The sequence below is a fragment of the Fusarium oxysporum genome, chromosome III, assembly GCF_013085055.1.
Source record: "Fusarium oxysporum Fo47 chromosome III, complete sequence".
NCBI classification, from domain to species: domain Eukaryota; kingdom Fungi; phylum Ascomycota; class Sordariomycetes; order Hypocreales; family Nectriaceae; genus Fusarium; species Fusarium oxysporum.
Window position 1 is genome coordinate 2,917,500 of NC_072842.1, and position 17,328 is coordinate 2,934,827.

The window sequence follows — 17,328 nt, forward strand, 5'->3', positions numbered from 1 at the left end:
ACTACAACGTATCGTCCGTTATTCCGTTTCGTTTCGAATCGAAATGTCCTTTTGGGAAATTGCGTAGTAATGATTGACTGGTTCGAAGCAAGTCCGGCTTGCTTGTAACTGGATATTGTAAAGATTGATGCGGGTAATAGAAGGGTTTGAGGAGGGCGGTAAGAGAGGAAAGGGGATCAAGAGAACCTTTGGCGACACTTGGAATCTCTGAACATAACGAAGAAGAAAGAGGGCAAAATTCTTGGGCGGCTGCTGGAGGGCTAAATCCTTATATTTTGGCCGCTTCTCTCGTGGCCCTTCACACGTCGATTCGATGATGGCTTCCAATCGTCTTGTTTCTATTTTTGCATCATGCACGACGAGCATGCCATGGCACCAGAGGCAGCGACTGCGCTTAGAGAAGCCAATGGGGAGAGTCGGCCAAAAGATGGTCTCTCTGTGTCCATCGGAACTCCACTCTAGGAATAGATGTGCACAAAGACAATAAGGCGAGCAGGGGTTCAGTCATCTAAAGGGGAAAGTCGCGCATGGTGTGCCCATCTATGGTCATATCCAGCAGCCACTCTGCTCGCATGAAGAGCTCATAAACAGGGGGGTCGGAGCCCATTCGGATCTAGCTCCTCACGGGAGGATATGCGAGGCGGGCGAGCTTGGGCTTTGACTTTTGGCTTCTGATTTGAGGCCCTCCACTTGTTGGCTAGTACTTGAGGTTCACCTGCCATCTATCCAGATGCCTTAGAAGGCTGAGATGCGGTTTATGATGTTATTCTCACCTTGAAGAAGAAACGTTCAGAGTTCAGGCATGAGCTCAGCTTTCACACAGTGGATCTGTGAGGTGATCAGTATGGGTTGCTTCTTTAGTATCTATTTCCATCCCAAGAAGTAGTAACACCCACGATCATCATGATGCTGATGCTGATAGAGAAGCTCACCGGGCTCTTGCACCTGCGTCTGCATATGCGCGAGTATGTACACCGGAAGAGGGGAAATGCCAAAAAGTCGCACAAGGATCCGACCGCTAGCTCACCTCCTCTATCAAGGTCTCATAGCAGGGTCGTTCCATGCTCAAATGGCAGAGAGTGTACTGTGCTGATCTGAAAACTCTATTCGGTCGCATCTAAGATGGATTCATTAAACAGTAGCATCTAGTGCAGCCATGGTCAGTTGTGCAATTCACGATTTGCGAGTCATATTTCACGCTTCACGTCCTGGAACTCGGCCGAAGTGGACGATCGGGCCAGAAACTTGTTGGGCTCTAGGACACAACGGAGATAGGCTGGTGGTAGGAGAGAAGCCCTGGCCAAGTACCTAGACGATTTTTAACGAATAGAATAGTCAAAGAGGCGGTCAACCTTTAGATTGGTCAAGCGGCGAAAGACCTCGTGCGTGCAGTCCTGCAAGTGGCTGTCCGCAGCCGGGTCGAGAAGCCAGAAGCCCCATGGATGGCCCTCAAAAACACCAAGTCTCCAGTTCTAAAGCATACTGGCATGGTTGGGTGTTGCGGGACAAGTACATGTCTTGACCAGGGGTGGGAGACGGTGACGTCTAACAGCGCGGGGGTTGTTGAGAAATCCCATAACTGGAGGTCACGGGGGTCGAAAGGGCCTTGTGAGCGATAAAGGAACGAGTCAAGATGGGGTTATGGGTTTAGAGAGAGCATTGACATGTCTCTCTCTCTTGCTTAGCCCAGGTAACCTCGAGTGTTGATCAGTCTATGTCGAGACTTGAACAAATCTGCTCCGTAGCAAAAGTCAGTGAGACAACATATGATTGCTGCCACTACGCGGCAACAACTCAGCTTAGCTGAGCTTCACGGATTGGGTACGTGAAGAATTCAACACTCATGCAGCGCAAGACGCTATACATGGCTTCTGCTGTGTGCCGTAGCTGTCCGACATGTACCCGACCATTGCTCTAGTGGGCATGACCTGGCATTGCCATGCTTTCCAGTGGTTGATCTGTGAAAAGCTCTGCTCTGCTCTGCTGGCGCCAAAGCTGGGTCAGGTCGCATTGTGCAGTGACTGGGAAGGAAAAGACCGGTCTGATGAGCAGGCCTGTCGTTGTGAAAAAGAGCGTTTCTGGTCCGTGATTCGACAGCCGAGGGTGACACGCGTGCATTAGCGCATTATGGGACGGGACCAACCGATGAGGAGCTTCTGCCGCGGAGCAGGGGCAGGTACATGGGCTAATCCAAAATTGTGTTAGCACCGTTGATTGCCTACCCCGGCCTCAGATCTGGATTGGCCCCGAGCCGCAGGTGACTCGACAGGGGAGCTCTGGCGCCATAGCCAATGAAAGCAGAAGACGATGATCTCTGCCGCCATGCTCTTGCATCTATTCAGGGAACCCTGGCTAGCTCAAGACCCTTACCTTGCACCAATGCACCTTGAGGTGATCAAGAAAACACCGAGCCGAGCGGGGAAACTCAAGCTGGTCCTGGTGAGTTTATGATGTGATAAGCGGAACCATGACGGGCAATAACGGGCGGCCTAAAATGGGTCATTGATTATGCTCTTTGACCGTTGGCTGATCATGAAAGAAGTTACTGAGACGCAATGTCACTACTCGATCCTGTTGTGGCAACACAAGATTAATCTTATCTTGATAGCGTGCTTATGTTTGTGGAGGAGGCTGTACCTGTCTGAAGTGCCGATGAAGAAACAGAAACCAACAGTCAGATCACTAAAATCCCCCATCCAACAAGATTTAGCTAAGTAGCTAGTGCGCAAGGTCATCTCATCTGTAAATCTGCCAACCAAATCGAAGCTCCTCTACACCTTCATTAGATATGGGCATGCAAGACCAGACCATTTCAAGGTTCAGCTTGGATTATCCTTTGAACCTAGCAAGGTACATTAGCCTATCTTGATAGCTACTGAATCTGGAAATGTCATCTTGCCATCCTCTGCTCCGGCTATCCTATCTTATCTCTCGACTTACACACACACACACTCTCTCTCTCTCTTTCTCATTTCAAAATCTTCAACACCATAAACCAGATTAAGTCAATAATAATATTTGTGTGTGAAAAGGCCCGATCCATCTGGCAATGCTTGGCTCTTCAAACCCTGACCTAACATTTAATATCTCATCACACTCTTTGGGCATTTCGTAAGCAAATCCATCACACTATCACCTGCCAAGCTCATGAATTCCACTCCCACTATGGTCTAGTCAAGTCATGGATAGATAGCTCCCCCGCCAATGCGAGTCATTGCCAAATGCCTCCGCTCGTCGCAATTAAACACTACCGGCCGCCTCCGATTGTTCGTCGTCTGTTCATGCCGTACGATCCCTGATCCCTGCAGCTTCACTCACGAGCAAACCGTTTCTGGTCTCCTCACTGACACCATCGGGGCAGGGCTCCGTCTAAGCCGGAGATTTTGGCCCTTTGGCTGAGTACCATAGTAAATATTTTAACTCTTTGGCCCCCTCTTTTCACCTCGGAATCTGGGCTAAATCCCATGCCTTGCCGCTTAAGCTTGTTTGGATCAACAGTTGCATCACAGCAAAAGCGCTAACAGATCCCATCACATCTCGTCACATCCCAATGCTCACTTCCACGTCTATTTTTAATTTAGCCCGCATTCCCTGGTTCATTCCAGCATAATTAGGCCATCATCAAGGTCGTAGAGTATGCGGCCAAAAAGACTATGATCTGGGCTAATTATGGAACAATTGCTCTTGACTAAACTTTCTCTCCTATGTCAATGCGCTTCCATCTTGTCTGCAACTCTGTTCAGCTCTCTGACATCCTTGCTCATGTTGGCACGGAGAGTTTATGTATTCTACTTAGCTTACCCTAATGCTTCTTGTTGATCCCTACTTCTCTATGCTGAGGACTGATTTTACTTGAACTACTCCGAAGGCCGACGGTTCCGCAAGTTTAGTACCTACGTAGTAGTTGTGTGATCTATCACGATGTCTTGGTAAATGAATATTTTGATCTGCGCTCGAGGTAGTATTCGTAAATTTAATGCAACTGAACTTGATTGTGGGTTTACTGGAATATCGTTGACCCTCTGTAGCTATCGAAATTACCCTCTCCTTGGAGACACAGTATGGCAACATTGCAACTTGGGCACCCTGTCAACCTAGGCCTCAATTTGCGGCCGACCTCGAATCTCACAGTCGATATAGTTCAATAACTCGACACTCGCCCTCCATCAACGCATGATTCAGAATCTCGATGCGACCGGACCAAACTTTTGTCCGCCATCGACGGTCAAAGGGTGTACCATGTGTTTTACCGTTTTAGACGGTCTAGCCCTGTGTGGCTGACGAAGGTTTCTCATTTCTCATCTTATCAGCAAAATTGAGTTTGGTACCTCGAGTTGAATTGTGTTGGCCGCGTATCCCGACTTACACACCACCACGTTCGTTTGTGGGCCTTTCCGTAGCCGTTGAAGGGTCCGCGGGGAGCTTCTTGGCCCTCGCGGGCCGGTCCAAACTCAGGCGGGAAGTTAATCGCATCCATATCTAGGGTCCTCAGAATCATGGTTTATACTGTGCCGTATTACCTCGTCTTCAAGGCCAGGCAAGGAAATTCCTGCGAACAGGCGCCAGGCAGGAAAAAACATGTTATGACAATGGCATGATAGCCCGGAGCAAGTCGAAGCTGAAGCTAGCATCGTAGATCGAGGCTCCAGCTGACCAGGGCCCTTGCTCCTATCAAGGAAGCTGAGCCATTTCAATGCTCACAAAAGCCTCCATCAACAACAGTCAAGGATCGTCAGATAAGACTGTTAAACTAGCACAGTAAGGCTTCGGTACAGCACAGTGGAGTGTGCGCCGACTTGACTTTGCTTTGCTTTGTCACACTCACATTATCACTTTGTCCCTCACTTTCCCCGCTCAAACCCATGACAATCTTCTGGTCCCAATGGAGAACCTGGTAGGTCCGAAGTGATTCGGCTTCTCAAATTGAACATTCATTCGAAGCTCCAGAAGCTCGACCACAATGCGACCGTGCTTCCAGCACCCACAGAACTCGAGGAGGTCGCATTAGTTTTGCATCATGTGAGATTCTGCAGAAGTGAGCTTTGAATCATCTATTGGTTAATAGATGATATTCCAGATGTGTGTTGAAACCGTTGATGGAGAGGGAAACAGAAGTGGAGAGTGGGAGCCGCTTTGGAGAGCTGTAAGGATTGGCTCAGACAAGGATTACAACGGCACATGCACATTGACACTTCCAATGGCACTGTGATGTGATGCCGGGGGGTTGCATCACAAAATCAGAAACGAGAGCTCAGATGTGACATTCTGACTGCCGTCTTATACTGGGGCGAATTCTTGAAGTCCTCTGTAGACAATAATGACGGGACACCACTGCCTGGCTCCTGGGAGTTACCAATTCGTCGTTGATTTTAGATGCGGAGATATTCAAGCTTGTCTCCGAGCAAACTTAGTGACATGACTGAGCCAATATTCGATCCCCTGCAATCGGACCTTGTCGTCCAGTTCCTCAACAAGCAGCTACCCGTTATGTGCTGCCAGCCAGCACTTTTGTTCACGGGTGTTCTGTGGCCCATGGACTTCCAGCCTTCTTGTCGGCCGCTCCTCGAGTTCGATGGGTCATCCAACTCGATCTAAAGTCTTGGCGAGACCAAACTTCAGAGTGAGACACCACGATGGCTATATGAGACATAGGCGTGGTGTTGATCAGCCCGCACAATTATCTTGATGCTCCGAATTCCACAACAGCTATCGTCGTCACCGGTATGTGTTCTGTGGCGTACGGGACAGTCGGTGAGAATCCCCGAAGATAAGTCTTGCCGTAAAAGACCTGGTCTATATCTTCATGCAAGGCATCTTGACTTGAAGACGAAGGCTGGACGGGAGACGGGCATAGCATGCGAAGTTAAGCGGGAACAAGACATTAGCCCACACTGGCGTGATGAAGCCTGAAGGATTTGAAGCCACTGTGGCTCTATCCACGCCACTGCTTGCTTGCTTATTTCCTGTTGCATTCAGACATGCCATCCCGGACCTGGATCAATCTACACTGCTACAGCAGTTATCATTACCACATCCTACTGTAAAGCTGTGAAAGGAATAAGAACATTTCGAGTTGGGCTGGGCATTTCCTTACCGTAGCAAGGTTTATGTAGGGGTTGGGTGACAGAAGCAGACAGGGCATCCCGACCAAGAAGCTAGAGCGGGATCGGTTAAGCCCTCGCAGGATTGCGATTGACGGACGTGAGGCCAATGGTTGACTCCAGATGAGATTATGAGAGTCTACTGGGTCGCAGAAGATATTGACCATCATGGGCTTCGCATCCCACGGTAACATTCCAATGGCATGGTGACTCTGGATTCATTTGCGAGGCGAAGCAATTCGAGACACCAGGTGTTTGCAAAATATCGCTATTGAACGGAGTCCACTGCGGGACGAGAACCTATTGCAGGAAAGGTAATGCGTATATGCTGTGCTTCTGTAGGTGGAAGCTGTTACTAGCTGAGTATCGATATTCACGACGAGCACTTTGTAGTGGAGTTACCCTACACTCCAATATTGGTGACACAGTCTGGGTTTGCACTGTATATACCTGCCTGACCTGAGCCCCACGGCTGAATACTCGGGTAGGTAGTGCAGCGTTTATGATGTCGTCACTGTATGTCGTTATTTTGGAATGTATCACCAGAATCTCATGCAGCAAAGTGGCTGTCATGCTGTGCTACACTGAGAATCGTAATCTTGGACCCCACAACATCAGATCTTCCAATATCTCTGTTATGGTAGTGCTGTGAATCAACTTCGCGTCGCATTGCATCTCAGCCCAGGCACAGACAGATACGTTTTGCATATTCTGGGTACCATTTGTTCATCAATTCATCGACAATCACCGTGGCGACACATCCATTGCAGAAAATCATGCTTGGAGCTTCACCTTCAGCCAACCACGCCTCAAAGCCACTCACCCTCGGCTTGCTGAGCCGTCTGGCATCTCCTCAATTCCTCACAAGGATATGGCACCTTTTGTACAGATATTCCCGATTCAGCTGATGGTTTGGGGCTCCTTGATTGACAAGGCCAAGAACAGAGTTGAGAAACTACAGCAGAGCTATACCATTTCCAGTGTGATCTAGAGTGCCCAAATGCTGAATCCTAGCATATTGTACATGCAGTCCATCACCCCACCTCTTAGTCTCGCCCTTTGGCGAAGCTCGAACTTCTTGACAAGGAATAGAGGAGTTCATCTGTCAATTGTCACCGCTCCCTCCGAGGAATAGTTGTGACAGACTGCGATTCGTACATGAAGCGGATTCATTTGTTCATGTGAGCGAGTTTGGCCGCGACCTTTGAGTCACACGATGAGCAAGAGAGGTTAAATCTTTGACCGCAAGTATGAGCAATGCTCGTATAACCATTCATGAGGCGAAATTCCAGTCTGGAGCCAGCAAAATATAGTCGAATTGTGGATGAGGCGAAAAATGGCCAGTCAAGAGCCAACCAAATCATGCCGCCATGATCCGCCTGACTTCTATCGCATTGAAAATCAAAGCGTACAGGAATGCTGTATTGGAGCAAACAAACTGAAAAAAAAACGGTCCGTCCCACTAGCCTGCCCGTTCGAGTCTTTTCACTTGATTCGTGGAAAAGACCATTCATGAGCGCTATGGTTGGTTATTGAGTGACATATGGCCAAGATTAGCGTCTATTCTCATTCAAAGCTCACAGTGAACGCACTGCCTGAAGAGGAAATCGAGGTCGGAGGAGGTGGTGGGCCAAGTAAGAATCCGACAGGGACTCTGTACAGGGACTCCTGTAGCCTCTGATAGAGGGCCTCAGAGCAGTTCCGCTTGGAGTTGGAGTTGGTGGGGGCCAGAACCTTGACGATCCAGGGACCCTTTGAGGGCCTCCAAGACCGACAGGAGCACACCACCGAGCACCAGCCGTGGCAGTAATGCGAAGAAACCATTTTGAGGTGAACATACGATTTGTCTACTGGCCTGGGGCGTGTCGGTGCTTCTCTCGAGACTTGAACCAAGCTCGGAAGAATAGCTACCTGAAAAGAATCGTGTGAAGGATCGCAACGGCAAGCAATTACGGGACTATCATTCGGGGATGGAGTTTGTTAGCAGGGGACAGTCCACAAGAATGGTGGCGGAGGCTGGGGTTTGGGGCTGAAGTTCCCAACTCCATCCGCTCTGTTGAACGAGCTCGAACTGAGGCTGGAGAATACTGAGTCAAAAACATAGAGTTTCAGATGTAACGGTTTTCGGTCCCACAACCACAGAACCGGTGTGGTAAAAATTTGGGCGCCCTGGAAGCATCCAGGCTCCGGGATAGAGTGCAAGACTCTTGACCGTTGAAAAGCTTGTTCCTGGATGGGATGAGGCGCGAGAAAAGAGTAAACTTTCCAAGGTCGGAAACATATTCGCTGTTACCATTGCAAGGGCTCACAAGCTTGCATGTTCACATACATTCACATTCGCATTCAAATCTGCTCTACAACCCAAGTCACATGGCTAGCTTCATGTTCAGGAACGCAAGAGTGTTACGTTTGACAACAGCATGCAGGGGAATAATACGTTGAACAAGAGATCAAATGATACTCGGTATGTCCACGTCGTTGATGACAGCAATGCCAACAACTCATACCTTAACATATGGCAATGTCGACGTTGAAAGACATGCGCATGAGGCGAGGAACCCATACAGTGCGCCATAGGAGAATAAAGAATACCGATCCATGCCGGTCGTTTATTTCTCGTTTCTCAGGATTTCGCATGCAGCTGATGGGGCTCGTCTCCCGCTCCTATGCCGAAGCTACTTGGTCCGTGATGACCCTGGCACTACAGTGTACAAGAAAGTACAGCACGAAGAACAGACTCAGCAGAGTACGGATACGCAGAGAGGTTGAAAGGTATGCGAACATGGTAAGATCAATTTGCAATTGAGAAATGTGATGACACGAGAAAACAGACTGATCATGTTTGTGCTGAGGGTTGCCATGGGCATCCATCATCACTATCACTATCTATTAATTGGGTTTGGCCTGTTCTGCCGATGGATGAGATTACAATCCATATCGGAAACGATATAAAAACTCAGGTGTTGCGGGGTGATACGGCGCGTTGACTCGTTGCCCAACCTCACTTCACCTCTGTCGCTCGACTCATCCTGAACTAAGGTGAGAAACTCAAGCTCCCGGCGCTTAAACGCTCGTTAGGGCCGCTATAATTGTCCAAAGGTGTGGCACTAACGGATCTCCAGCTGTGGATAACAAGATTGGGGTGTGCTCAACCAAGTTAAGCCTAACGCCTCAGGAGCCAGGGTCGCAACGTGCGCCAGCTTAAGCCAATCGACGAGCACAGACAGCTCGAGGCATGGCGCCCCACGCTCTTCTGTTTAACTAGGACCAGGATGCTTCTCTTCTTCCATCGTCATGAAGCGTCCCGGCAAAGACACTGTTTCTCTTCGAACATCTAGCCCCCCCGGCCCCCAGTCACCCTCTGATTCGTGATCAGAGCACAGAAACGTGACTGGACGTGCATTTTTGCACGCGAGACGCAGCCACTCTGCCCGGACTGAAGGCCCAATCGATACCACCAGCTTGACGCCGTGCACGCTCTAATGCTCAACTGGCTTTGTCTGGTACTCTATCTGAATCAACTGTCAATCCATGTTTCTCAGAGGAGGTCAGATTGTCACTTTAACTCAAGTATCTACTATCATAGCCTTCGGATCGTAAACGAATACAATGCCCTTGATCTACATGTTGGTTGATAGGACGGATCTCAACCTGGCTGTTGGTGATAACATGCTGCTGGCTTTCCGTTTTCTGCGTCCCGTGCCGGTGTGATGAAGCCGCAGCACCCTGTTCTTCACCCTAGGATCTTTGCTCCCACCCTCCTCTTTCTCCTCCCGTCTCTTTCACATCCCCCGAACAAGCCAGGGTACAAGGGTCTAGGGTCGAGGGACTGACTGGGCTACAGTACCCCAAGGGCCTAGAGACATGGCCACACGTTCTGCATTTAGCACCTCGCCCAAGTCTATTATTGTCTCCATCCACTCCGTGACCGCTCATATTCATGCCTCTGCTGGTTCCCTCAGTCTCCAGTGTCGAGCTATAGTGCATACATAACGTCCCGTAACCGCCCGCTCACTCCCCTGGTCCCCTTCTCCCAAGTTTTGCGACGTGTGTATTATCTCCTCGACACCACGAGATTTATGTTTTCTTTATCTGTTTCTCTTTGTTTCAAGGCGTCTCCTCGATCGAGCTTAGGCACTGAGTTCTAAAGAAGCAACCGCCGGCGACGGCCATATCAAGCAATAGCCAGCTGATACACACAACCTCACCAACAGTATTTGGTGCCTGGTAGCATCAACTACTTGATATCTGCTGACATAACTCCAAAATGGTAAGCATGAATGCTCGGTCAGTGAGCGTTATGGATATCACTAACACTGACCCATAGGAGTACACATCTTTCCGAGGCGGAGACCGCCTAACATACTCACAAATGCGACAGCAACCCCTACCTCGGGACACCTTCTTCAGCCTCAAGAATGATTCTCAACTACTAGATCGACCAATTTCAGTGGCAACCGAGTTTGTGGACACGGACTGGGAAGAAGAGGATGAAATCATTAGCGACGAGGAGGACAACTCGCCTCGTATAAGTCTGCAGTCGGTATGTGTCCCACAGAGAAAGTCGATAGACCTCGATAAGAACTAACAGACATATTTAGGCTGGACAACCTAGTTTCACAACAGTTTCTTCCTACGATGAGGTTCCGACGCCAAGATCGAGTAGAAGCCAAGAAGTTCCGCTTGATTATTCCCCGAAGCAGGTGGAAGGCCCTCGAGGGCCTCACCTTTTTCGGACCTCGACTGACCAATACTCTGCCACCGAAGAGGATATCATTTTGACATTATCACCCATCACTCCCAAGGGACCTCGGAACATTGCGGACTTTCTCATGACATCCCAACCACCACCGCCCCGAGCCAGTCCTTTCCAGTACACTGATGCGGAACTGGACACGACAACTCTGGCATCATGGTCCACTGAGATGGTTGCGCAGGCTATGCTCAATGCTGGCGTTGAGCTGTCCGTGGCGGACCGATTTATGGAGAATGATATCAGCGGTGCAATTCTGATAACGCTTAAGTTTGAAGATCTCAAGGAGCTTAACATCCAATCGTTTGGTATCAGGACCAAAGTCTGGCATCAAATCCAAGCTCTCAGAGACAGCAGACCTGCATCACCTCGCCCGGAAACACCAATTGAAGATGTTCCAAGCAAAGAAGTTGTCAGAGAAGCGCGAAGAGGGGAAGAAGGTCGTCTCAAGCGTCGCCAGAGCAGCAAGCGACGTCATCGTGCAAGGACAAATGGAGACGATATTACTCCCATGGAGTCAGTGTCTATCATCGGTATTGAACAAGTTATCCCAAAGCCCCATCACTGTTCCAAGGGGGAGAACTGTTCCAAGTTCAGAAAGCAACAACAGCTTATCAGAGCATTCAAGAAAGAATATCCACATGTGGATATTAATGCCACTGGTACCGTCATGGTTGGAGATGCTGGCAACCCTGAGACGGCCAAGGCATTGGACCCTAACAAGGTCCGCCCCGTATCGGACGCTGTACCTTCTGTTGTCGCCTCCTCGGATGTCATGGGTCCTGGCATGCCTCCTCTCCAGTACCTTTACGAGGCATCTCTCCGTGGCGTTCAGTCAAGAGATCCTCAAGATAATGTCAGACAATTCCTTAGCTTTCAGCACCAACAGCAGGGAGACTGCAGCGCCGAGGTGCCTCCCACACCTCCATTTGATGGTATGCCAACCGCACAGGCCCAGCTTCCTCACCAAGGCCTGCGCCGACTACCTAAACTGTCCATCCCTGGGAAACCTCAGCTTCCCCCGTCCCGTCTTGGGGCTTCTTCAGTGCCTCCCCCTCAGAAGAAGCCCACGCAGTCATTTGCTCAACATCAACAGCAATTGCAACAGCAACACCAGCCCGCCTTTGTCCCTTACCAGATGGAGAAGACCAGCCCTCGATCTCCTGACCTGGAGATGACACCCAGGAACAGCTTCCGCCATGGTACACCATTTTCGGAGCTTGATGTTCCCATTACAGCTGTACCCATTGGCCCAGTGGCTCGAGATTTCTCCCAATCTGTGCCCCCTGACATGAACTACCGCACATCTCCAACTAACAATGTCTCCCCTCCTCGCTGCCAGTCTCGCACTTCAGCCCGCCGCCCATCTTTCCCTGTGATGCCCGCTCTGGAGGAGAACAAGCCTGTTCTCGTTAGCCGCCCTTCCCAGGGATCCTCCTCACCCCAGTCCCCACGAGGTTCACGATCTCAGCAGCCTCTTCAGCCACCCCCTCGCGACAACTTGCCTTTTTCCCGTGGCCAGCTTAATGGCTCTGAGAAGGTCCTGGCACCAACGATCACACCTCTTGGTGCCAAGGGCAAGTCTCCCTCTGCTGACCCTGCCAATGGCATCAGCCACCAAGGCCCAATGAAGAAGCGCAAGACAAAGATGCTTCGGCATGAGTGGCAGGACGGTTACTTTACTCTTAAGGGTACGCGTCTCAATATGCACAAGGATGCCGAGGAGCTCGGCCGGACCCTTGAGTATGTGGACATTGACGATTACGCAATTGCCTGCTCAAGTGTTGCATCCTCTTCAAAGCTCACTGCTGCTTTCAAGACGATGCATCTTTCTCGTGGAAGCCACAGCCGCGAGAAGAGCGACCCCGTTGGTGCCTTTGCTTTCCAGCTCATCCCTCAAGAGAAGAACACTGCCCGCCTTCGTAAGCGTGAGAGCCATCTTCAACCTGCTGGCGCCATTCCCGCAGAAGGTGTCAATGGCACAGGCAAGACGCATCACTTTGCTGTCAAGAACCGAGATGACCGCATCGACTGGATGCGAGAGCTTATGCTCGCAAAGGCGCTCAGACAAAAGGGCGAGGGTTTTGAGATCAGCGTTAATGGAAACATGATCTAAACCACCACATCCGCCACTTTTCTATCACCTACCAAAACTCTACTCTGCGTTGATTTCATTTCGATACCGTTGACCTGTTACCCCTCATTGATGGTTATTGGGACTCGGTTTTTTCTCTTTGTACTGGTGTTGTGTCTTTTTACATGCCAGAACGTACAACCACTATGCGATACTTGCTGCGGCTCTCTCGCGGGATGCTTACACAGCGGATGAATGTTAGCTCGAGATGAGCAATGATGTCTTTTTGGGTACTGGAATTTGCATACTCAGGATGTTCTCTTGATTGATAGGCCATTGCTCGAGGGGAACGAGCTGCCTTCGTTTTATACCATTCGCACACGACTCTAGAAAACTCAACACTGCACAGCCCACTCCCTTAAATTTCTTTACTTCACGAAGGATGACGCAGATACCACACAGCGCTTGTTGATTTTTTACTTCATATAGGTAGCTCGGGCTAGCTTCTTAGGATAGGAAAAGAAAATGACATGATGAATTTCAATATTGTCCTTGAAGCTATGCGATGTTAATGTCTTTCTGGAAACTTATTGTTAAGTCTTATATGGGGTCGGTATTATAAGTCTTTGTTACGGTCTCTCCTCTTCATGAGCTATATGGACAGGACGTGTGATGCAGGATTGGCTGATTAGGAGTAGAAGAATGTTGCCTTCAACATGAATTGTTATTGCAGGAGGGTGTGTTTGGCAACGAAACCAAATGTATCGCTTCGGCGCTCTTAGGCATGTATACACGTATACATATAATTTGCCTACCAGCAATAACTTTCACCCTTGAGTCCTTCTGATATTTACTCTTGGTGGCATCCGGTTGTGAGGTTTGTGATACATTCAAGTCGGCCAATAGTGCTCAACATCCTGATATAATTTCATCTTACCAGCTCGATCGTCACATACGACCACAGCTCGTGTAGAATACGGGGTCCCGTCTGCTCCCCCATCGTCAAGCCACGAAGCGCCGGATTAGTAGTTGGGTCGGTGACGACCAGCGAATACCTGGTGTTGTATGTCTTTTTGGTGTTTATACCTTTTTGCTGTCCACTATCACGAGGTACGCTATATACCAGAACTAGCGGATGGCAACATACCTGGGTAACCAAACCATCTCCCAGGCGTCTCATGAGCAAGATATAGGACGTAAGAGACGCACCGAGACGTCAAATAGTACATTTTCCCCACCTGTATATGCAGAGTACAATATCTTACAGAATTCGCTTCCCTTATCCCTTTGTCTCTATCCAATGCCGTAACATCGTGTCCTAACTATACATCCTGTCTAGGCGCTGTCATGTGTCGTATTTCTGCTTACGCAGACTTGAAGCCAGGTCGCAGCACTCCCGACTTCTGAGCCACCTTCTCCCAATCGATCAACTTCCACCATGACTCGGCGAAAGCAGCCTTTCCACCCTGGCCACCAGCTCCCACACCCCAATCCAACAGCCATGCGTGCTCCCAGGTGTTTAGACACAGAAGAGGCTCCAGCTCGACACCACCTGGGGGAAGATCGCTGTTTCGCTTGTTGGCACCGAACGCCTGGTTGTGCATAAAAGTGCGGGCAGAGCCATCCTTGCCCACGGCGTTCATATCGGTGGTCTGGGCGCGCCAGTGAGCGCCGGGGTAGGGAGAACCGGCAAGGTAGGTGGGCAGAAGACGGTAGTCGCCGGGACCAGCCTTGACGAGCCAGAGGAAGCCCGGACCGAACATGGCGGAGGCAGTGATGATGAATTCGCGGCGGAGGGTCTCGATGGAGGAGAATGAGGCTTCTAGTTCGCTGCGGAGGGCGTCGGGCATGGGGGTTCCTTCTGGTGCGATGCCTTGGAAGAAGAAGTGGTTGTTGTGCGCCATGGAAGCATAGTTGAAGATTGGGGCCTGGTTAGGCTCGCGGGCTGTCATGAGAGCGATTGTTTTTGTGTCCTTATCCTCGAGCTCAGTGCCTGGAAATTGGCATGTCAGTAAGTGTTGAATTGGTATATAATTCAACGTCAAATTGGGGAACAATGTGGTTCAATGCTGTCCTAGAACATCAATGCCACACATACCAACAGTCAAAGCATTCAGTTTATCCACCGTCAGCTTCATGTATTCAGTCCAAGCGATCGAGAAACCTCCAGGGCTCATGAGGTTAGGAACACCCTCAGAATAGTCGTGCGGCAGTTGGGGAACATGATGGATAGATCGGCGGGCATTGACTGTTGAGCGCAGGCCGAGGCCAAATGCGGATCTAGGGACCCTTAATATCGGACGAAGCATTGTGTGAAGGGAAGGTCGACGGTATTAGGGGAGCTAGTCGGCGTTGGAAGGACCGTGGACGTCGTCGACTTGGATTGTACTTTTTTTGGTGTTGATAGCCGCCGCCTGAGGTTTCTTCACGGAGCTAAGTTGAGCCGAAGATGAACCAGGACGCCACAAGACGGGGACATGGTATATGTGGCTGAGTCTTAATCCGCGGGCCAAGGCTACCTTAAACCAGACTGACTCTGGACTTTGGTCTGGCGGGGAAAAACAGACAAGAGAGTGGCTGTGTTGAAGAGTCTAGATTGAATTTGGGCTTAGCTCCAGTCTAATCTGAGAAGGACCAGCAGCAGGAGCCGAATATCCATGACCACGCTCAGGCTCAGGCTTAGTCTTGGAGAAGTCTAGGCGTCGATATTCATGATCAGTCCCATCAGTCACAAGCGCCTCGTTCTCCGTTTTGACTTTCCTCCCCCTTTCATTTTGTCTCCATTCGGCATCTTCTTTTTGGTCTTTCTTTTTGCTATCGTTATACCAAGATAAATACAAGTTTCATCTCTTGACAAGTTTTGTAAGAGTTTTGCTCTCAACAACTCTCATTCGTCTCTTTCTTCGCCCCCGTTGGACCCTTTTGGCTGTCCTGAAACATCACCACTTCTCCTCTCTACTGAGACATTCAACATCATAATCGATCAAACGTCCACGTACACATGCAACCTCCGTCGAACCTCGAAGATATACCAGTCGCCGTCGATGATGCTTCTTCCTTGATTCTCGCCCAATCTTCAACAGCTCTAGAGATGGCTACCTCAGTTATCGCCTCAGCCGCCTCCATGGCTTCCTCCACAGCCGCATCCGCAACCTTCATCGCGTCCGGAGCACCACAGCCATACGACGAAGACGATTCCAATGGGGAGTGTTCGTTACTGGGCTCCTTCGCGCTGCTTGTACAAGGCGCACTTGGTGCTCTGGCTCTACTCTCCCTCGTCTATAAGCGGTGGCGGGAACGACCTCAACGACCTCTCAAGATTTGGTTCTTCGACGTGTCAAAGCAGGTTTTTGGTTCTGTGCTCGTCCACATCGCCAACATCTTCATGTCCATGTTGACGAGCGGTCGATTCTCGGTCCAGGTCGACCCTTCAGCAACATCCATGACAAGACGATCCGATGACGACAACTACGCCCCGAACCCATGCTCTTTCTATCTTCTCAACCTCGCGATAGATGCAAGTATCAGCCTATGCTGTGATTCACACACCAGATTTGCTAACATCTATAGACCACTCTCGGTATCCCCATACTCATCATTCTCCTAAAGATCCTCACAGGTCTCGTTCGTTTCACACCCGTCGGTCAACCCCCCGAATCTGTTCAGTCTGGCAACTACGGTACGCCGCCCAATGCCTGGTGGTGGTTAAAACAATCAGTCATTTATTTCTGTGGCCTTTTTGGCATGAAGATCTGCGTGCTCATCATCTTCATAATGATGCCTTGGATCTCAAAAGCTGGCGATTGGGCTCTTGGCTGGACCGAGGGCAATGAGAAGCTTCAGATCGCGTTTGTCATGATGATCTTCCCCCTCATCATGAACGCCCTCCAATACTATATCATCGACTCGTTCATCAAGCTCAAAGAGACCAACCACGAAAGCCATGGCAACGAATCTGATGACGAAGGCCGCCGCAGGAGGTACGACGACAGCGAGGACGAGACTTCACGTGTCAGACTTGTCGATTCAGAGCACGAGACTGACAGTGAGTCCGATGACGATGACGATAAGCATGTCACGCGTCCCACTCATTCCACGCAACCCAAAGGCAGAGACTCTGGAGAGTATGATCCCGAGCGCGACGGTGACGATCGCACAATCATAGGAAGCAGTGCGAGCGCCCGTGGTCCTCAGGATAAGGTTCCCCAAGAGCTATATCCCAAGGAGTAGAAGAGGTTACATAAGCTTTGGACAGGCCTGTCTGTTTTGTTTCAAGTTTTCTCGAGTTTTCTGGTAGTATGGGTCTTTTACAAACAATCTGTACTGGTTTCGAGTCGTGGTGTCTTACCAGCGAATGGAGATATATTATATTGCAAATACTGGTGGTTCTTTGTCGGCAT

The 17,328-nt window shown here is 49.9% G+C and overlaps 4 protein-coding genes across 4 annotated transcripts; 2 read left to right on the plus strand and 2 right to left on the minus strand.

Annotated features, from left to right (window-relative positions):
- Nucleotides 1-6,685: 6,685 nt before the first annotated feature.
- On the minus strand, nucleotides 6,686-7,643 carry FOBCDRAFT_218407 (uncharacterized protein). Its single transcript, XM_059609501.1, has one exon. It carries the CDS (start codon nucleotides 7,613-7,615, stop codon nucleotides 7,271-7,273), a length of 345 nt encoding a protein of 114 aa, XP_059466959.1. The 5' UTR covers nucleotides 7,616-7,643; the 3' UTR covers nucleotides 6,686-7,270.
- A 2,830-nt stretch (nucleotides 7,644-10,473) lies between these two features.
- On the plus strand, nucleotides 10,474-12,970 carry FOBCDRAFT_238015 (uncharacterized protein; the record flags this gene model as incomplete). Its single annotated transcript, XM_031176709.3, has 2 exons — nucleotides 10,474-10,644; nucleotides 10,703-12,970. 2 exons carry the CDS (start codon nucleotides 10,474-10,476, stop codon nucleotides 12,968-12,970), a joined length of 2,439 nt encoding a protein of 812 aa, XP_031047842.3.
- Nucleotides 12,971-13,877: 907 nt separating this feature from the next.
- Nucleotides 13,878-15,473, minus strand: FOBCDRAFT_218411 (Manganese/iron superoxide dismutase). The gene is made up of 2 exons (XM_031176710.3): nucleotides 15,027-15,473; nucleotides 13,878-14,921 (listed from the first exon to the last, which is right to left on the minus strand). Exons 1-2 carry the CDS (start codon nucleotides 15,235-15,237, stop codon nucleotides 14,293-14,295), a joined length of 840 nt encoding a protein of 279 aa, XP_031047843.2. The 5' UTR covers nucleotides 15,238-15,473; the 3' UTR covers nucleotides 13,878-14,292.
- A 456-nt stretch (nucleotides 15,474-15,929) lies between these two features.
- Nucleotides 15,930-17,158, plus strand: FOBCDRAFT_198803 (vacuolar membrane protein-domain-containing protein; the record flags this gene model as incomplete). Its single annotated transcript, XM_059608927.1, has 2 exons — nucleotides 15,930-16,449; nucleotides 16,548-17,158. 2 exons carry the CDS (start codon nucleotides 15,930-15,932, stop codon nucleotides 17,156-17,158), a joined length of 1,131 nt encoding a protein of 376 aa, XP_059464458.1.
- Between the last annotated feature and the right edge of the window lie 170 nt (nucleotides 17,159-17,328).

Coding starts and splice junctions, on each gene's coding strand:
- FOBCDRAFT_218407 (XM_059609501.1), bottom strand. CDS start 7,615: ATGAATGGTCTTTTCCACGAATCAAGTGAAAAGACTCGAACGGGCAGG.
- FOBCDRAFT_218411 (XM_031176710.3), bottom strand. CDS start 15,237: ATGCTTCGTCCGATATTAAGGGTCCCTAGATCCGCATTTGGCCTCGGC. Junction 14,922..15,026: donor ACTGAATGCTTTGACTGTTG/GTATGTGTGGCA, acceptor GCCAATTTCCAG/GCACTGAGCTCGAGGATAAG.